The following is a 23,307-nucleotide window of genomic DNA, read 5'->3' on the forward strand; positions in this document are numbered from 1 at the left end:
ATATTTCGAAACTCATTTCTGATGTCCTAAAAAACGTTACAATCAATTCTCCCTATTATGTCAAGAATTCGTACCAATTTGTGAATTTAATTAATAACCGCAACATCCCTGAAAATCACTTATTTCTAAGCTTAGATGTGGTCAACCTTTTTACATGTGTCCCACATGAATTAATCCTAAACTCAATCGATAAACGTTGGCACACAATTTGCAACTTTACTGACTTTCCGAAAACAGTCTTCACTCATATTATTAACACTATTTTAAATTACTCCTATTTCCATTGCCAAGACAACTTTTATTCTCAAATTAAAGGCGCAGCTATGGGATGTCCCTTATCTCCCGGAATCATCGACTTAGTTTTACAAACACTAGAAATTTCCGTTTTCTCAACTTTAAAATTTCAAATTAACTTTTATATTAGATATGTAGATGACACTTTTTTTATCATTAACAAAAATCATATAAACACAGTACTAGATCTCTTCAATGATTTTAACAATAATATAATTTTCACACATGAACTACAAAATAACAACAGACTTAATTTCTTGGATGTATCCGTTTACAACACTAATAACTTTATTCGAACAAATTGGTATAGAAAAACTACATGGTCGGGTAGATACTTACACTATTCCTCATACTGTCCCAGAAACTATAAGATAAACACTATTATTTCCCTTACAGACCATGCTATTTTGTTGTCTCACCAAACTTTCCATCCACAAAATTTATCCCTAGTAAAAATAACTCTAATTGAAAATGGTTACCCAAAAAATCTCATTCATTCAGTTATTCAAAAAAGACGAACTTTCTTAAAAACACAAATTAATTCTCCCAATACCAGTACTAACATCAAAAACACCAATCTTATTCACTGCAGCATACCATACGTTGAAGATTTATATTATTATTTTGCCAAAAATTTTGTTAGAAGAAAACATTTTAGTATCAGGCTCATCCTTACACTCCTTCAACCAATTCTTTACGAACATTAAATCCCCTACCCCATCCAATCTCAATACTAATGTAGTATATTCTGTTTCTTGTAATGACTGTGCTTTTCAATATATTGGACAAACCTCCCAATATGTACACAAGAGAATGAGACAACATGAACTAAGTGTGGTCCACCATAAACAAAAAAATTTCAAAAGTACCCTAGTACAACACTCTATAGAAAACGCCCATTCATTTAATTTCACTCCAAAGATTTTATATCATGAAAGTTGCATCTTTAGAAGGTTATTCGCGGAGAGTTGTCTCATTCTCATAAATGTTTCTAACAGTGTCAACATTAGATCAGATCACAACCTATTACATGATTCATATTTAAATTTTTTACACTTTTTGACAAACAATTAATATCGACTTCCTTTTAAGATCAACAATTTAAGTATTCACACCCTAACATATAAAAACACACACATACAATCTCACATCTCTCGTTCAAGTGTTTACACGTGTTACAAAGGACACACCAGTTTCAATTAGTTAATTTTCGAAAGCCAATCGAGCAACATCCAGAGAACAATATTATTTGTGTTTTCAAATAATAATTTTAAAAAAGACAAATCTTTTAGTAATTTTGATTTACAAAATCTAATTATTCGGCGGAAAATTAACTCACAAATTCATTTTTGTTAAAAAAGCTTGTTTAGTGAAAAAGTGCTAACAAATATTCAAACATACAGGTAATTAATTCAACTTTGTCATTAACCTTTTCTTAAAAAATTTCCATAACTTTCAAAAAATTTTCTATTATGTTTAATATCCTGTTCTGATAATCCACTCATTTATTTTTATCATTTTTATCATTTTCATTTTGAACATATCATATTTCTGTACATTATTATATTTTTTTGCAATTAATTCATTATTTAAGAAAAATCTATTTTCTTTTCCTAAACATATTGTTTGCTAAAATCTCATCAAGATCATGTTTCTTGACAGATGTCCTGAAGATGGAACGTACCTAGTTCCGAAACGTCGACAATAAACAAATAATTAAATAAAGAAATTGTTTTTTTAAAAACTTTTCTTGTTTTTTATTTTGTATTATTTTTGGATTCTTGTTCGAAACTCTACAAAATATACACAAATCCAAGACTCTACCATTCAATATATATATATATATATATATATATATATATTATATATATATTATGATATGCAATTTTAGGAAAATATTATGCAGTTAATTGTTTGTTTGCATAATGATATTTATGAAATATACGTATGTTGAAAGTAATGTGTTTTAATTAGTTAATAGCAAATTTGCTTCGAATGTTATATATTATAATTATTTGTAATTATAACGAGAATTATTTAGAAGTGTATTTTTTATAATATTTAAATATATCATACATATATATAATTTAAATATTGCTGGTTATAAATTGAAAAATAAAGATACTAATAAAAAATCTTTACAACCAACTTGAATCGAATACTTTTATAAGTAAAATTATCACTTGATTAATCATGATAAATTTTATAAATTTATGCTAAACTAAATTTTTTTTTAAATATAAATTTTAAGGAAATTTTGATCAATGGTATTCAAATCAATGGTATATCCAGGTTGATCCATGTTGTTCAGATAATAACCACTGCAAGGCGGCAAAATATTTTTGATGGCAAGACAACGTTTGCCGGGTCAGCTAGTATATATATATATATATATATATATATATATATATATATATATATATATATATATATATATAAAGCGAGATGTTTTTCTTCAGATGGTGAAATAATATGATAAAATTGTTTCTTGGGCATCCATCCAGTAATTAAAAAACAGTTTTATTGAAAAATGTTTTTATTTAGAGAAACATACGTTTCGGGTCTTGATTTGACCCACCTTCAGTGCTACAAATAAATATTTCAGGAATACAAATTAAAACAATATAAAAAATACATAATTACAGACAAAAATAAGTAGAACAATGTATATGAAAAGTATATATGAAAAACAACCATAAAATAAAACGAATGTAAAGAAACTAACCATACAAATAAGTTTTAAAAAATAACACAAAAAACACACAAAATTGCACTAAAAAATAATTAATTATGAAATAAAAAATTGATAAGACGTCAAGTTATAATTTAAAAAAAAAAAATAGTAAAATTAAAATAAATAATATATTTTATTATAAAAAAGGTTTTTCCAAACGAACATGTTGTCAGTTTGGAGACCGAGTTACGTGTGTGTAAAGGTGCGTCCACACCTAGCGAACGAACATGGATTTTGACATGCGCGTGGGTCGCTTTTGTTAGAAATTTTTAATCTGCGCATATTATTCATCATGTTCGTTCGTTAGGTGTGGACGCACCTTAACGAGAGTATAATGTGTGCGTACGTGTTAGAGGAAAATAGTGGAAAATGTATCGTCATTGGATGAGAGAACGGGATAGAGAGTTTTAGTGGTTTCATATTACGAAGATTTTCGAAGGCAGTAGGAACATAGAAAAAATTTAAATGTGTAAGCAATCCATAATCAAACGGTTAAACATATCTGGATAAAAATGAAATAATATGTGGATCAAAATGAAAATATAGAACAAAATAAAAACATGATAAAACAATGTAAAAAATATGTGATAAAAAGAAATTTATTAAGAAAAAGTATAGATATTAACTGAAAACTAAAATAGTTATGAAACAAGTTATTAAAAATATATATGTATATATACGCAAAACAATAAATGTATTTATGCATACACATACACAAAGTTTTTTACCTTTTTAGGTCTTTTCTTAAATTGTTTTTGCTTTCCTACAGTAGTATCATGTGATTGTGGTGTTGTAAAATGTGTTAATATAGTGTGGTTTTTCCTGATCTGATGTGTATAATTGTTGTTTTCAATTAATTTTTCCAATATAAATTCATTTTTTAAAACTTTTCCTTATAATGTAAATTTCTTTTAGCTGAATGATGAGACACATCTAGTCTCGAAACGTATAAAAAATTAAAATAAATTCTTTACATTCGACGCATTGGCTGTTTTATTCATTTCAATATATATATATATATATATATATATATATATATATATATATATAGAGGATTTTTTGTTCGACGTTGAAACATATAATATAAACGTTTAAATATAATATATATATATATATATATATATATATATATATGTATATATGTATATATATATATATATATATATATATATATATATATATATTTATGTTGACAGTTATATATATATATATATATATATATATATATATATATATATTTATATATTTATATATATGGGTGTGTGTGCGTGTATACACACGTATGATTCTGAATTTGATGTTTACATATTTATTAACAAAGTCTAATAATAGGGCATAGTATAAATAAAAAACGTAAATTTCTTTTAATTTATTTATTTTACATCCATACGTTTCGGTTATAAACCTAACCACCATTCAGCAAAATCTAAAAATTAAATTTAAAAACTAAAAAAAAAAACAATTGAATTAGGAAAATTACTTACAATTAGTTCATCTTAATGTTAAACAGAAAATTCAATAATCTATGGTATCAGGATATGGTAATAAACTGCACTATGTTATATAAACATTAAACTTATTTAAACAATATTTCACAAAATACTAACTTAAAAAATCACAAATAAACAGTGTGCACTATATGTGTTGTCCGTAAATTGGTTGAAGACACAATGGTGAAATGATTTTCTAAAGCATATTTTTACCAAAATTCTACACATGTGTGAAACTAATTGCGAATCCTTTGCGCACATTTTTTATTGTTTTGTGAGAAATTCGGAAATACTATCTAAATAAAAGTTTTGTGTCTCACAGCATGTTAAGTCCATTCCGTTTATTTATTTTCCATCGTTATAAATATTAAAAACTGTCCTCAAATTATTTTTCTTTTAATTAAGTTTTTCTCGGAATGAAGTACAGTTAGGTTAAAAAAAAGTCTATATTGTGTTTTAAAAATGAGGTTTACGTCAAGAAAATGTAAAGAAGAATCAGTTTACAGTTTATGAGTAATTGTAAAAACAAATTATAGTCATGTAATTTTTTGACAACAATATCTATATCTTTATTATTAAGCAATAGTAAAGTATCGACACATCGACATATCTGAAAAAACTTATGATTTAGAAAGTAATAAGTTAAAAATATGATTTTCCAGATCTTGCAATACAAAATTGGCCAAAAAGGACTCAAGGGGCTACCTCCTTTATAATTTATAACAATTTTTGTTTTTTATTTTCATTCATTTATCTTAATCTCCGAAATTGTCGTATCCGACTTCCTTTTCGACATCAACTTTCGACATAAACCTACCACATATGCTTTTAAAAACAAAGACCAGTTTAAATCCAGTGCACGCCAAGACAATTCCGATAGCTCGATTTCGTGGGATATCAGACATATATCAGATTAAAATAAAGTCGTAGCGGATGCATTACCTCGTAAGTAATTAACCAACGCGTTCTGAACTTCAAGGCGATTGCAGAAGAACAACAGAGATTTCGACGTGGCACAACTGTTATTAAATTCGGACCATTCTCTAAATTTAAACAAATATTTATTGACCAATTGCAAACTCCAGTATTGTGTGTGTATCTCAATCAGCCAATGCAATCCAGAAAAAAACATTTCTTCGTTCTATATTTAATAGCTTTAACGGCGTGTCACATCCTGGAGCAAAAGCATCAATTAGATTAGTGACACGACACTAAGCATGGCGATCTGTTAAGAAAGATTGTCGACAATGGACACGCGGCTGTCAACGCTCAGAAACTAGTCAACACACTGTTACACGCCAGGACTGTTCGCCTGAAGCCAGATTACCTGAAGCCAGATTCTAACGAATGTTCATATCGACATATAGGTAATGCCATTATCAGAAACATTTCCTTAATGTTTAACGTGCGTAAATCGTTTTTCGCGTTGGCCAGAAGCCATCATAATATAAAACCAAGAAACAGCTACTGTTAGAACATTCTTCTCAAATTGATTAATAAAATCGGAGCCCCGTTAAGAATTACATCTGATCCCGTCTGTTCGAGCAGCTTAATCGACTAATGAGAACTACGTATTTTCGGACCCCGGAGCTAATAAAATGGTCAGACATTTCGATATACAGCTGCAGGTCGCAATAAGATGCCATAACACTGAACATTGGACTAATGTATTGTCGACGGTCATGTTTGGCATTTGATTAGCGTGGAAAGAACTTCTTCGCACGACCGTAGCAGAGATGCAAGACATAGAGCAGAGGTGCGAGACATGGAGCAAAGCCAACATTCATATACAAAAAAATGAAAAACGCAAAATATGTTTGCCTTCGAAATCACAGTCCTAAGAGACCACCATTGCAGCATCCCTACGAAGGTCGAATCAATGTATTATCACGACCCAACAAGACTTCCGTGTTATCAGTACGTGGTCGAAAAGTCACTATATCGGTGGATAGATCTTTCGTGACTAGATCACTGGTAGAGGAGTAATGTGGGCTATATAAAAATAGAAGGCTATTGATCGAGGATTAAAGACCGATCACACGGTTTATCGTCAAATAAAGTTTATGTATTGATAAATAATAAGATTATAAAAAGTATATAATTACTAAATATAGTTTTACTAAAAATACTTTTACATGCAATATCTATTATCTTTTTTGATACAATAAAACAAAATTCTAAATAACTTTTTGAATAAATTATCTATGAGTAAAAATATTGTGTTGTTGATTTAAATAATATATTAAAATGTGGCAAATTATGGCATTGCATTTTTTTAGCCCGTATTTAACAAATATCAGCGTTTATACATACATTGTAAGCAAATTTTTTTTAACTGTCACCTATCATTTTTTTTATTATTAAGTATTCTATGCTTTTTGTTCAGTAAATTATACTTCATTATTTTTTTTGTTTATTTATTTATTGAGTTTATCTTGATCATTATTCAACTGACATCAACATTTAAACATAAATTGTAAGTAAATTGGCATCTTTTGAACTCACTTATATAATCGCGCCTTACATTATCAGTGGTAGAGGCTATGTGCGCCTTGCATTCGCAGCAGTAAAGGCAAAGCGGCAAAATTTGAAAAATGTTTATTCAATTTAATTAACAAATTCTTCTTAACCCCTTGCCCGGGAATAACGTGTGTGGCTCGTGACGATGTACAAGTGCCATCTCGGGCAATAACGAGCTACGCTCGTTACCGATTGCAAGGATATTGTTTGCGCATTGCAATTTATATGAACTTTTTCGGCACTGTCCAAGCTAGATTAATTTCCCGGTTAAGGGGTTAATAACATTTTTCATTTCAAGAAATATTATTTATGCATTATGTATCAAAATAAAACTTAGTATATTATAACTAAGGAAATTTAAGTGAAAACTAACAATCAAAATAGTTTAATCAATTTATATCCATGAAGATTTAATTAAAAAGGTAATATTTGATTCTTTTACTATCGTAATGAATGAATTGATTTAGTTTTTCTGAAAAAAAAAAATCAAATTCTTTATGTATTTTTGAAAACAAACTTCAATTGATCGATGATATGGCGGAATTTTCGTCAGTGCATTCGAGACGCTTATTCGATTTTTTTATATTTCATTCTCTGAAATGGGAGCATCATTTCGGCTATAATAAATATGACATTTCATTTTTATTACTCAAAACTTAACATATATCAGCCCTTAATTTAAAATTTTAGGTGAATTTGAATATCTAGAACTGTCAACTGTTAAAGAAAGTGAATATATTTTATTATTTTGATTTAATATTCTAGTCCAGTGATTCCCAACCTTTTTTGAGCTCCGTCCCACCTTGAGGTTTATAAAAACGTTATGCCCCCCCATACAATTTTTTTTTCTCCCAGAAAAAATGTGAATGATAACTTTTAAGATAAAATCGCTATTAAATTGTTAAGAAACATCATAAGTAAAATTTCGGAATAAGCCAACATACGGAAATTTCAAACTAATTTTATTACTGTTTTTTTCGAAATTTATTTAATGCAATTTAAGCTAAAACAAAGATTTTATATTAGGTTCTAATCTAAGCTTTTTCTTTTTTTCAATAAATTATAGCAAATTTTTGTACATATGATTACATTTGGGCATTTGGTTTCAGTTTCTTCATAAAGTCATTTCTTAACGAATCTACTTGACATTTTCTTAACTCAGAACGGAATTATATCTTAATTTTATATATATTTTGTTAAATCTTTTTTAGTTATCAGATTGGCAACTGAGTAAGTGCGCATTTTAGTTAGAAAATCAAAGACAAATTTTGCGTGGAGTTAAATAACTTCGTTATGTATACCATTTTGATCGATGGCTTTTTGTTATTTGAAGAAGCATCATTATCCCAAGTTTATAAAACTTCTAGTTTTCATTAGCAAAAACTAAATTAGACACAATTTGACACCATCATGATTTTTTTTTAATTCAAGGGTTTTAAATCAAATGTTTTGTAGTCAGGAACATTTGGTGGATGTGGAGAAAAATTTTCACCAACCCCCAATAATTTTTAAATATAGCCAAATTGTTTCTAATCGATCATTGCTTTAATTAGTTTGTCCAAAACTTTAACTGGACAATCAGAGCAGCATTGATTGGAAAATTACCAGCATGACATTTTTAAAACCAATTTTAACATAGCTGTTTTTTCAGGCTTCGACACCATAAACAGCACCTATTCTTTGGGATGATCGTTTTACCATTTGCAAAAATAAAAATTCCAAATTTGACTAAAATGTTTGTTCTGATATTCCATCTTTCTACAAACACTCTACATAACCGATCAAAAAAGTATTTTCTACTAATCGACAGCTAAATTTCTCACTATACATTACTACCTCAACCTCAACAAACCTAAAGAATCATTTGAAGCAATCTAACAAACAAGTGACGGCGGGAGTACCGCAGGGCTCGATCCTGGGACCGTCACTGTTTAACGTCTACATTCACGACATACCCATTGAAGCCGACACAACGTTACTGACGTTTGCTGACGACACTGCCATATACAAATCATCTCGATCACCTACGCTACTGACTACAAAGATACAGACACACATAGACAAGCTAACTGAATATACTGACTAAGTGCAGATTAGAATCAATCCGCAGAAAACGAAGGCAATTTTATTTACAAAGAGCCGAAATGCCACGACTAGACTGACTGACTTGGACAAAATTAAAGTATTGGACTGTGAAGTTGAGTGGTCCAAAGATGTCAAATATCTTGGTGTGACCCTGGACCATAGACTTAGCTTCACAAAACATATTAATACGAAAATTGGGTAGGCTTACGGGATGTTAAATCTACTGAGACCTCTCTTGAACCACAACAGCCCGCTAAGCGTGAAGAACAAGCGGACACTTTACTTGACACTTATAGGACCGTTATTGGCATACGCCGCTCCGGCATGGAACGCGACGACTAAGACTAACTTACAGAAACTACAGACATTACAAAATAAGACACTAAGACTAGTACTTGACAAAATAAGGGACCCACTAGACATTACTACTCTTCAAAATACATACACAAACAGACTGACGTACCGACAATACTCGACTATATAAAAAAGCTCACTGAGAATTTTTATCTAAAATGTGGGGATCATCCTAATATTAACATCGCGGGCCTCGGCCAATACACAAGAGACAATATTTGGTATGGCAATCACGCCATGGCAAACTACATACTGATCAACCCATAGCGGCTAAATAAGAAGCATATTATTTATGTGACTCCTCTCTCTTAAGGGAAGTTAACAAAACATATAATTATTAATATATAAAGAATCTGTATTTTTTGGAGAAAGCTTATTTTTCTCTTTTTTTAGTACACACATACAATCATATTGTATACATATTGTAAACTATATTTATCATATATATTAAAAACATATATGTCATATAAAATACCCACGGGTAGAAAAGTATGTACAAAAGGCAACACTGAAAAATGTATTTTAAATATTGAAATAAATACTTTTGTCTGTCTGTCAGCAATCTAACAATAAGAATAAAAACCGCGCTTAGTGTCAACCTTGTACTATTTAAGGATACAATAAAAATTAGTTTATTTTAAATTAATTCCATCTTTAGCCATAGTTACTGACAGTCATCAGTATTTCACTCACATCATATTTACAATGTTTCTGCTTTTAGAGCCTTGTATGAAACTCTGTTCTCATAAAGCTTCGCAATTAACTTTAGTATTAAATATTACTTTTCTTGTGCATATTTCAAGTCGAGTCTTGTCACTGACCTTAAAGCATTTATGTCAAGCAGTCAGAAACTTGATATACCTATTTTTTGGTAATTTTCGTAAATTGAAATATAGAAGTTTAAAATAATTAGTGAAGGGCTACTGGAACCCAAAGAATTGTTGCATCCCGCAATATTCTCTTTCATAATGTTGTTGTTATATTTATATAAAGTTTATTGCATATATCATTTTCAGATTATAATGGGTAGTTGTAATTTTATTATAAAGTAATGAGAAAAAGTCAAGTCAACCCGGCAGAAAAAACATAACTCCGGCATTAAGAAAGCAAGGTTGAAAACTAAAACCGTCGCGGCCAAACCGGGACACCTTATTATTCTAAATCTAAAAAGCATTTTTTAAATGTTTTATCGATACTATACTACATTATATTAAAATCACCAAAATTTTCAAATTGCCCCCCTAAAATTACAAATTGCCCCCCGGTGGGGCGTGCGCCCCACGTTGGGAAACACTGTTCTAGTCCCTCGTCTTTTTTATTCATTTTCCTTACTTCTAATTTAACATATGTACTCAAAAATTATTTATCAAAATTTGCATAGCCTCCATATCTCATATATAAAATGGATCTCGGTGTTATGTTAGCTATGGTAAAACGTTAAAATGTCTTAGTCTTGAAAAAGGGTCTTTATAGGGCGTTTTTATTCGGCGCGTTGGATTTTTTATTATGACTAATGAATATACTTATTAACAAGATATAAATGAATTTTGATTTTTAATAAATATTACTATATATGCCAGAATTTGTCGAGACGCGCGATAACGACGAGCCTTATGCTTGCTCGTCGCTCTTGCAAAGCGACTTTATATGGGTGTTCTTGTACCGGCAGCGCGTGTACTAGCTTAAGTTTTTCCAACTTTTCACCGAAAGTTCCACCTACATTTAAATGAATTTTTGAACAACAGAAGAAAAATGTACAGGCTTTCGAATGATGCTAATTTAAAAGTAGTTCAAAAAGCCGCACTGGTAGAAAATGGAAAATGAAAAATCATTTTTACCATTTCACGCACTAACAAATAATTTTTTCACATTATTTGTTATGAACAACATAGACAAGATCAGTATAAATAGAATAACGTTAACATTTTTCGATATCTCTGATATTTCCGACAAAAAGTGAGCTTGAAAAAAGGGGCCACTTTCACGTGTTTTCACTGATATCTCGGCCAAATGATGAGCTACGGATTTGAAACTTGGTATATCGGATTTTTTCGAAAATATCTATAAAATGGCATCAAAATTATTTAATACCAGGGTGAGGCCGATTCTGTATGGAAACACGCCCATACCCTTTGTGCTAATTCAAAGATTGTGCAAAAAGTGAGATATTACTTCAAAACCGCGTAGAAACTTTATCTTATTTTATTTTTATAGAAGCGTAATTTAAAATGAAACAATAGTCGGCGGGTCATACGTCAAATGTCAAATGGTTTTGACAGATCATTTTCTGTCTGAACTGAATATTAGTGAATACTGTTTAATTGTAGTATGTAACTTTATTTGTAGTTTTATTTATACATACTCAAAATATCAACTCTTTTGAAATGTTAATATGAAAATGAATTTTTGGCTTTATGGCACATTTTCTTTGCAAATTATATTTTTTTTCAAAATCTATACTCAAAGAATTAATTTGTACAATTTTTACTCATTAAAAAAATATTTTTTATATTATATTATTAGTTTTATTTAAGTTATTTAAATGAAGATTCTAAATTTGGAATCAAGTGAGGGGACATTGTCGAATAACTTATTTCGAGTTAGAACTATTAAATGTATAACAGTTCCAGTATTAAAATGAGTTCAGCAGAAAAATTATTCACTATGTTTATATTTTTAAGGCTTGACAAATGTCCTGCAATTTGGAAGGTACTACTTCCAAACGATATGTCAAAATCTATGCATTTTGGACATAATCAGGCATCGTTCATGTTTCATTAAACTATTCTACAAATTGAAAAAAAAGAGTAGTCGTAAGGATCACACGCGATTGAAGTAAAACTTATTTACTATTGTACAAAGTAGGAAATTTATGTTAAGTAAAAATAAATACAGCATATAACAATTTTGAATAATGTTTATTATTCAAATTAATATGGTAACACTCGTGATGCACACATTTATAAGTGTCGACCATTATACACATTTATATAATGATAAATTATAAATTATATATTTATGATTGCATTAAAAATATGTATAATATTTACAAACAATAATGTAATCGAAGTCATACTTGAAATATGACATGATCGGTTTAAAGTAATTGCTGATTAATAAATTCTATAATATTCGTTCACACAGTGGATTATGTTAAACAGCGCCTAAATAAAAATTGTTTTCGTAAATTCACTCATCATGTAATAATTGTGTTTGAAGAACTTCATGTAATTAAAATTAACATGCATTCATTTACTGTTTTTCGCTGACGATATAATCTCATTCTTTAAACAGCTGCAATATCTGTTTTGCCTAAAAAATTGAAGCCAAGTTTTATATTTGTTTTATTTATCAAGCCCTGCACATAGCTTGATCTATGAATCATTTTCTTTTTTATGTGAACGTTAGCGCAATGATCATCACCACTTATTGCATTAAAAATAAGTATAATATTTACAAACAATAATGTAATCAAAGTCATACTTGAAATATGACATGATCGGTTTAAAGTAATTGCTGATTAATAAATTCTATAATATTCATTCACACAGTGGATTATGTTAAACAGCGCCTAAATAAATATTGTTTTCGTAACTTCACTCATCAAGTAATAATTGTATTTGAAGAACTTCATGTAATTAAAATTAACATGCATTAATTTACTGTTTTTCGCTGACGATATAATCTCATTGTTTGAACAGCTGTAATATCTGTCTTGCCTAAAAAATTTAAGCCATACTTTTATATTTGTTTCATTTAAGAAGCCCTGCACATAGCTTGATCTATGAATCATTTTCTTTTTTATGTGAACCTTAATGCAATGATCATCACCAATATTACGAGGTAATAAATTAACCATATTATTAACGTCAACAGGCACATTTATAATTTGGCCAAATATTCCAAATTGTTCATTTGCATGTCTAATTTGCATGAAACACAACCTAGGTGAAATTAACCTTTCAGATACAGAGTCTAGTTTAGGTAGATAATTTGGTATAGGTGCAAACCCGTTAAATTTATACAAAGTGGGAATTTTACCCGAATTTAATGCCTTTTGACAAGTTTGACATCCAACCTAATTATTTGAATCAATATTCAGAAAACCATTATTAAGAATATGTTTTTGAGTTTCATTTAATATTTTTAAGTCACTTTGAAACCAAAGTCTATCACACACAAAACATACATAGCCAAAGCTATCATTTGTAAATTGTATTTCGAACATGAAGTCTTTTTATGGTAGTTCAAATACTTCATTTGACTCTTGCAAAAGACCAGTCCTTGTCACATTATTAGTCACATTATATACAGAATCATCAATTTGCAATTGACGTGATGTAGTTGCTGTATCAGAAAAAATAACAGCAGTACTTTCATCTAAAAAGATAACAGAATAATATGTTTAAATGTGAATAGTTGAAGCGTTTTTCAGGAGTCAAATAGCAAAAAAAGATTCTTACTTATGTCAATAGTGTTGACATTAACATCTAAATTGATACCTGGCTCAAGATTTTCTAATAAATTGGCAGTAACTGACTGGCGATACAGTTTCATTCTTTGAGCAACTGTAGTACGGAACAAAATATTTAACAACTGTTTGACGGAATAAAATATTCTTCCGATCCTAACATTTTTATCAACTCACGATTTATCCACTATTTAACCTTAAAATGTTTTGACATAACACCGGTAATTTGAACAATATGCTTCACGCTTTCGGTGACGTATGTATGAACGTATAAAACACGCTTTCGGTGACGTACGCACGTATAAATCTCGTATAAAAATAATATCATCGAGAGCGACTGACTCTCACTTCAGCTTGGCGTAACAATTTCCGTTGCATTTGTACGAATTTACACCCATGTCGCGCCTAAAGAAGTTTTACTTCAATGAAAATCTTCAGCCTTGGAAATTTGTACTGAATTAAACCATTTCATAATGCTATGTGAAATATAATTGACTAATGGCTATAATTTATTTTCTACTAATTTTGAAGAATAAACTGGCAAAAGCTATAAATTTATCAAAGGATGGATAGGAATAATTGAAGGTCCGTGGTTAATAAAGTACACCACCGATATCTCAAAAATCAGTGAAGTTAGGAATTGTTCAACAACAATATTTGAAAGTAGAGGGAAAAAATGTATAGCCAACCGTCACCTTAATTCTTACGATGTCGCTCGCTATAAAACCTAATCTTTGAAAAGGCAAATTGCTGAAGCTTCCTGTACCGTAATTGAACATTCGAGAAATGAAAATAATCAATAATTGTTTTGAATAATTTTAAATAGATTATTTATTACATACTGTAAACTTTTAATTGCTTTTTAAATTGGGTGACAAACGTATTTTATGAACAACTTATGTGTACGTTTACAAGAGTCCATTTTTTTTTTAATTTGTTTTTTTTTTTTAATTAGTGAGGCGCACCAGTGAGTTTGAAATTCTTCGGAATTAAAAAAAAACGTTTTTTCTAAGTATTTTGAGAATTTGAAATTTTTGAAAATATTCGATTTTTTTTAATTTTCGAAATATTCTCAGGTTTTTGTTATAAATCTTTTTTGTTAATTTTTCAAAATTTAGTTTTATTTTGAAAATGATAAATGATAACTTAGAATTTTTTTGAAACTTTTGATTTCTTTTTGAAAATTTTCAAAATTACTAAATATCTATTTTTTGGATGATCCGTTATCTCAAAAACTGCATAACCGTTTTAACACCCTTTGCGCTCCGTACCACCGAAATGGCAAAATTTTCTTTTGCAAAAAGCCTTGCGATCAAGTACGAATCGATTTTTTTTTAACTTCCCGTAGGGTAAGTTATTGTAATGGGCCGAAAATCGGAATTGAAAATTTTTACATTTCTCGACGTTTTGAAGGTTTCTGAACGTTTTGGCATACCTCAGAAAAAATGGATGTGTGTGTGTGTGTGTGTGTGTATGTATGTATGGATACAAATTTCCAGTCACGTTTCAGGGCGCACGGATCAACCGATTTGAATGGTTCAAAAAACATTCGATTCCTATTGATAGGGAAAAGAGCTGATTAGTTTTTGGCAAAGGCAGGTCCAGCCATTTCGGAGATACGGAGCAAAGAGTGCAGAAAATAGAAATCGAATTTTTGAGAGAACGAAGTATCCGATTTGAATGATCTAAAAAACATTCAATTAGTAATGATTGGGAGAAGTGTTTATTAGTTTTTGGCAAAGGCAGGCCCAGCCATTTTAAAGATACGGAGCTAAATATGTAAAAAATGGCAGTTTTTGAGAGAACTAAGCGTCCGATTTAAATGATTCAAAGAACTTTCTGCTTGTTTTAACAAAATAATTGATTTTGGAAAAAAAAATTGTTCCAACATTTTTTTTTTTTTTTGTATTTATTTTTTTTGTATCCATACATACATACACACACACACATCCATTTTTTCTGAGGTATGCCAAAACGTTCAAAAACCTTCAAAACGTCGAGAAATGTAAAAAAATTCAATTCCGATTTTCGGCCCATTACAATAACTTACCCTACGGGAAGTTAAAAATAAAAAGCTTGAGTGGGGATCCGAACTCTCGACCATAGACGCAAACATTAGAATTCATCGGTGTTACCGCTCGGAAAATTTCCCGCTGATAATGAAGAACGTTCTATGCTATGTGTACAGCGCGTTGCAAAAATGCAAAAAATAATTTTTATAATTAGACCGCTTCTCATAGGCCTCCAATATTTTACTACGGTCAGTTTGGGCATAAAATCTACCATTAAGCCAAATTTTATCAAAATCCCAGGCGAGCAACGCGCGTCCTTGTTAGCAAAATAAAATTTGCCGGGTCAGCTAGTTATATAAAAAAAATGAAACTCGATAAAATGTTAGGTTATGATAAAAGTCGAAAAGGGCTGAATGGTTTGCCAGTCTTAGTCTTGAAAAACAAAACATATATTACGTCATATGAAGAAATTACAATTACAAGACTAAACAATTACAAGTTATTAATTCACTACTTTAACAAAAAAAAAAAATACTAGTTCAAGAAAAACACTCCACATTCACTTTCTAGCTTTTATTTTTTGAAGAAATATAAAAATAATACAATTTTGAATAAAGAATTAGAAACATATTTAAACGAAAAATGTCCAGACCACATTCAAATATACACAGATGTCCCACTGGTTGCGCTGTATATAATCCCAGTTATGATTACAAAAAAAAAGTGAGACTATTTCCTAATACACAGCAAAAATTTAAGCAATATACTTGGCAATAGAGTATGCTAAACAAAATCATATTAACAAAGTAATTATTATGTCTGACAGCAAATCTGCATTAAAAGCTATCAATAAACCAAACAATAAATCCAATAAGATTTAAAACCATTGAAATGATAAGTCAACTAATTCAAGACCAGTTTTCAAACTATTGAGGATAGAAGGACCATAGATAAACAAGTATAAGTGAGGACACTGAAATAATCGTAATCGAAATAGTCGACAAAATGGCCAAAAAAGCATGGAATTTGGATGTGAATCCATATGATTCCATGCTCAGATTTAGATTAGTTCATAAATTTGCAAATTAATGAATCATGGAGTTGGGAACTTTGCCAAAAAAACAAGGGGAGGCAGTACGTTTATAATCAATTCATATCCGAAAAAAAGCACGTGGTTTAAGAGAAAGATGGATATTGATAAAAGGTTTGTTGCAACTGTATTTAGACTGAGATTCAACCACACATTCTCCTGAGATCAACTCCATCGATTTCATATTAAGAACTTATAGACAATAAAAAAATACAAGCGTGAAACTATTGACCATATTTTTATATTATATCATACAGAAGTCTGAGAATAAAGTAATTAACATTCATATTAAATACTTGCGTATTATTAGCATCAAATCACATTCATGTATTTAAAATTATCATTAATTTCAATAATTATTGTGAAATAAAAATTTAACATTAGTTTCAACTATATTATAAAGTTAGTCATAAAAATATGATTCTGTTACATTTGTAAATATAGTTATAGATTATAATGAATTAATATGATTGGCTAAATAACCTTAATGTTGAATCCATATACATAGATAAATAAATAAATAAAAAACTCAAAGGTGCATATTCGAAATCTCAAAAAATTCAAGATTTTATCAACACTGTCCATAAATTCAGTTTTGTGTGAATAAAAAACTTTTTTTATGAAAGTTACTAAAATAATTGATAATAAATTTCAGATTCAGACTAAAATAATAAAGAATGTGAGAAAGCCATATATAAAAAGCCATATATATTTTTTTGGGCATATGGCATTCTGTATAAATATATAATTCTATTTGTGTTTTTTCTTATAATTTCTTTCAAAAATTATATAAAAATAAATTAATATGAAATTTTATGGAAATTTCTTTATTTTATATATATTAAACAATAAATCAATCATTATCAGAATTAAATTATATAATAGATAACTTCTTATTTGTAGGTCAATTTGACCGCGCGGTAGGTATAGGTATAGGGAACTTGAATTTTTTTGCAAATAGTCCAAAAATATTTAATTTTTGGCACTTATATATTTCTCATTGTTTCATTTTTCTGTATACAAAATGTTTTTTTTAATAAATTATCAGACATATAATATTCATGCTTAAATTCTTATTTATAGTATATTCTTTTTTGATGTATATGTTCACATATACCTATAGCATGCAATTAATATAACTTGGATTAATCAATATTTTACTGCATTCTATAATTTTGACCTGTAATAATAAACAAATATTCTTTTAAATATTTTTTCATTAATGTAAATCAGTTAAACAATGTGTCCACATATTGTACAGCACATTTCCTATATTAATTTGATTAACACCTTGTCCTGACCTTAGAACATATATTTGTTAAATTGAAATATTATATATACAGTTTATTACCTTAAATTTCATATAAATAATTCATACCGCACCAAAATGTTTAAACAATTTAAACATTTAAACAATTATTCTCAAACAACATTTTTCAAATGCAAATTTCATTTGTTCAATTTTTTTTTTATGCATTACATAACTTTTTTTTTAATTTTTTGTCTGTTATTTGTAATGCAAAATTAGTTATTGTCACAATCAACCGCACTTTTGTATCTCTATAAATCAAAATTAATTTCTTGAACATACATTTTGTACAGATTTATATTGTTCTTATAAAATTGAAAAATGATCTTCAATCATAGATAAGAGTTTAATTTCATACACTATACTATTAATATTTAATTAAAATGAACTTTAATAATCTTACAAATATTTTTCACTTACTACACTTTACACTAATAACACTAAAACAGCATACTGTATATCAATTCGCAATATTTATTTATTAATTCAATAGATATTATATAATATTCAACTGTTACCAACAGTCTTCATAGTCCATAGAAACGAAAATAAAATCGGTTCCGTAGTTCAGGTGTCTATCGCAGACAAACAACATGACTAACTTTATACATATAAGATGTATATCAAAAATTTCACAGGGTCATAAATTGTAAGCAGCTCTCGATCATATATTAACATAGCTAGATTGATGTAACTGTTGGACAGTTTTAGGCTTTGCATAAATTTATATTGCCTGTACTTGAATTTTGGTTTTCCAAAAATACACTTCAATAGATTGGCTACAACAACGTATTGTTGCAGTTTCTTAAATAGAATTTTCAGTTGTTGCATGTTCTGTTTCTGTGATTCGGATGCTGCCCATATGTCATGAATGTAAGCATAGCAGAAGTATCAAGATTGGATATTATATTAGATAAAATTTGATACTGCATTCTTTTGCAACTGACATTCTTTACCGCAAATGCATTCTCCAACAAGGCAAACCATAGCTCGTATGGTTCGGGTATGAAGGATGAAATACATAACTGGGAGCATGTTGCTTCATTTTGTTTACATTCCTGCTTTGATTTTGAGCGCGGCATTGTTCAATTTAATGTCGTAGTCACCACTTTTTAATCCTCGATCCATAGCCTATTATTTATATATCGTCCACATATTTTCTCAAAGATTGTTGAAGTGTGATGGTCAATGTGCTCTTGATGGATGCTTGATGGTTCATGATCTAGAAATTATCTCAAAATTACGTGAAGTATGGCTTTTCAAAAATACTATTTTGAGTTAAAGAGCAAAAAATGTAACCGGCCTTCGCCTTAAATCGAACGACGCTGCTAACACGAGGAATGGCCACATTTCCATTTTTTTTTTTTTTTTTTTTATTACAATATCTGTTACAACTGCTAATATGACATCTAGTAACATAAATATAAATAAAATAGTGTACAAAATAAAGAATAGTATTTTCATTAGAATTATATCCGTATTATGATGATTATGATGATTTTATGACTCTTTGGACTCCGCGCGGTCGACGCATGTGACGCGCCAGCACCTCCGTGAGTATATTAGCGGAATATCTGTCATGTTTGTTGTATAATGAAAAAAAGAAAGAAAAAAGAATTAAAATATTTATTTTTTGACTGTATAATTTTAATGCGTTTTAATGTTAATTTCAAACATCAACAATTAGTGATTCGTTATTAACTTTATTCGTTATTATATTTGTTAACGTAATGATGTCATCAGAGCGTGTCGGATTGGATCCGACAACGGAGTTGTTACATGCGTTTTACAATTTGGCCTGGTATAAATTAATTTTGTAAACAATTGTTCATCATTAAAATTGCAACTGCGTGGAGAAGGCTGGAATGTGTTCCAAAAATTCTTCCAATTTTTCTTCTGAACTTCTTGTCGAAGAACCATAAACCACTATTGATCTTTTTAATCTCTTCGTTGCCTTCCAAAGAGAATAATTACTAGATGTCTTTATTAAGTGTATTTACTAATAATTACTAAGTGTCTTACTAGATGAAAGATTAGTTAAATAATGTTTGAGGCATTCGTTCTCATATTCATATAATAGAGTCATAAGATTTCTGCAGACACTGTTGAATTTATTTTTATTGGTAGGTGATCTTGTGATTTGCCATATTTTTCGTAATTTGCGTTTTTGAGCTATTAATTTGTTAATGTTAATAGGATAATTAGGTTTGTAACTTGCATTTGAAAATATAATGGATTTTCACTTTTTAGTGAGTTTTTTTTCGTTGTGAGACTTTATGACTCTTTAGCTCTGTTACGTATTTGTTTTATAAAGAATATTTTTACTTTTTGGTTAGATTCAACAGCTTTTTTAGTATAACTTATTTAAAAGCTTACATGTGGTTGTGCTAAACAGGGACAAAATAAATACCGGCACTAATGTAAAAAAAAAAGATAATATAAATCAAAATAATTAATATAAAATATACTAAAAAAGCAATTTAATTGATTAAATTGATAGTTAATAGACTTGTGATAAATAATTCTTCTTAACAAGCTTCAGACACAGGTTGTACACAGTTTAATCTTTGATGATGAGCCCACGAAACATGTATTTCAAACAGAGGTTTAGTTTATCTTATTTGCTATAATTGTATTTCAACCAACTTTAAGTCTAATTATGATTAGTAAAGAAAAAATATATAAAAAACAAGGATTTTTGATAGTAGTAAGAGTTGATAAACATTTTGTTTAATAGACATCCCCATTCAAGTCTAATTATGACCACATTTCAAGAGCAAGATCTTATTTGGTAAAACCGATAAAATAAGAAAAAGAAATTAGCTCTGGCTTCCCTTTTTACCCGCCTATGAATTTTTTTTAAAAAACAGCAAAATATGTATTTCTAGAATTGTTGTAGAAACAGCAAAATATGTATTGTTCGTTTTATATGTGCTGTGTTATGAAGTGGCTGATTTGGTTGTCACATTTGAATTACAAAAAGTCAAAGTGGACCTTTGAGCCATATTCTACCCTGCCAATAAATGCTTCTGATTCAGTTATATAATTTAATTGCCCATATTTTTAATAAGCTTGGCTAATGCAATCAATTAAAATACCTTGCAATGGTATCAGTGGTTACTACATTAAAACTATCAATGACTTTGACAATGACAAGTAACTGTTATTGTTCGAGAGATCAGTTACATTTGAATAGAGTTGAGTGCGAATTTGAATTGAATTGATACTTTTTTTTAACACAGTTTGTATGATTAACATAACTCTTATAAAAACAACTTTGAATTGTGGTCGTGTGTACAGTACAACATCTGTCGGGTCAGATATATATTCAGATTTTCAAAATTCTGTATAGTAATTCTGTAAAAAAAAACTGTAGAATAAAAAACCCTCAAAATACCATAGGCATGAATTTAAAAAAATATCTATTGTAATTGCAATTCTTGTAAGAAAAACTGAACAAAAAGCACTCTCAAAACACTAAAAATACAATTATACTAAATTCTTATAGTAAATTCATGAAATATCCTAATTAGTTTCGTAAAAACAAATTGTCATATGAAAGTTGCTGCTATATGAAGTGTTAAATAAATAAAAAATAGAAAATTATCAAGAAACAGTGAAAGATTTTTTGAGATACGTAAAAAATCATGATATGATTGCATATTGAACATGAGTGAATAAAATAATTCTTATACAGTTCTGACCTCTGTTTTAGTGCTGACTTGAAATATTGTTTGTGCCTTATGAGAAAGCTGAGCCCAGCAAGAACTTAGAGTTCCAAGCCTCTGTTTAAATGAAAGTGCTAATTCGGGCTCCTCAGCTTCTATGTCTCCTAAAAATATCATTATGATATTAAATAAAGTTGATTGTAAATATATGCTGAATTCCAGAGTCATGATTCGTATAATAAAATGTTGTGAAAAGTGCATTTCATTAAATGTAAAAAAAACAATTTGATAGCAAAATTAGCAAGAACTACATTAAAAAATAATTGGAAATGGTTTAAACAATTAAAGATGTCTGTTCTCATAGATGTTCCTATATCTCCATCTTTAACTCCATATGTGTCAAAGACTCTGATAACTTTTATTACTACCATAAGTTATATATATAAATATCTAAAATACACCATCCAAAAGTGACAATATAATAATTAAGCTCTTAATTTAACTAATTTGATAAAAATATAATTTATATTACATCTTTTAAACGAATACCTAAAATAGAAGGTTAACATAATTATTCAAACTTATTTGTGCCACTAATAATGATTATATTATATTCGAACGAAGAAACGCAAAAAAACATATTTTATATTTCTTGGTAGATGTCATTCTATCAAATCTATCGTGGTATTAAACAAAACGACGATAGAATCAAATAGCAGCGGTACCACAAGTAGTATAGAATCGTAGAACAATTCAATATTCAAATTCATTACCTAATGAAACATTTATGTCAACAATGTTTTTATCAAATTCTTTTTCTAATATATCTAACCACCGAAATGCCAAACCCACGCCGGACATTTTTACTTTATACCCCATACCCCCATTGACATATAGTGTTGGCAACTGTCAAAATCAACAGATAAATTGCGCCAAGTTTGAATAATTAATTTTTACTCGAATATGGCAATAATAATCTTATTATTAATTATGCTTATTTATCTATGATAATAATACATATATTGTTGAATAACAATATCGAATTGATTATGCGATCTATCAGAAATCGCTTAAAATATGATAACTAAGTTTCAGTGAAATCATTAAACATTAATTGAAAGTCTTATACTTGTTTATCTATGGTCTACACTACGATGAATGATTAATAAATAATAGAAAATGTATGCATTGCAAACTGCAATATTAAACTAATTAATTATCCATCGCAAAATCAATGTCTCAAACACGTGATAAATATATAGTAATATAGATTTTTTTAA

At 28.9% G+C, this 23,307-nt stretch overlaps 1 protein-coding gene across 1 annotated transcript in view; it reads right to left on the reverse strand.

The window, feature by feature from the left end:
- The window catches only part of LOC113375804, a 220,980-nt gene extending 198,092 nt beyond the window's left edge, over positions 1-22,888 (reverse strand). Inside the window, exons 1-2 of the mRNA XM_026615750.1 lie at positions 22,801-22,888; positions 22,064-22,191 (exon numbers count right to left, since the gene is read on the reverse strand). Coding sequence (XP_026471535.1) covers positions 22,064-22,191; positions 22,801-22,888 — 216 coding nt within the window. The remainder of the gene's footprint in view (positions 1-22,063; positions 22,192-22,800) is intronic.
- Positions 22,889-23,307: the final 419 nt, after the last annotated feature.

This window comes from Ctenocephalides felis, unplaced genomic scaffold (genome assembly GCF_003426905.1).
Source record: "Ctenocephalides felis isolate EL2017-DRISC unplaced genomic scaffold, ASM342690v1 CF-g0.4_SCAFFOLD_01886, whole genome shotgun sequence".
In the NCBI taxonomy this organism is placed as follows: domain Eukaryota; kingdom Metazoa; phylum Arthropoda; class Insecta; order Siphonaptera; family Pulicidae; genus Ctenocephalides; species Ctenocephalides felis.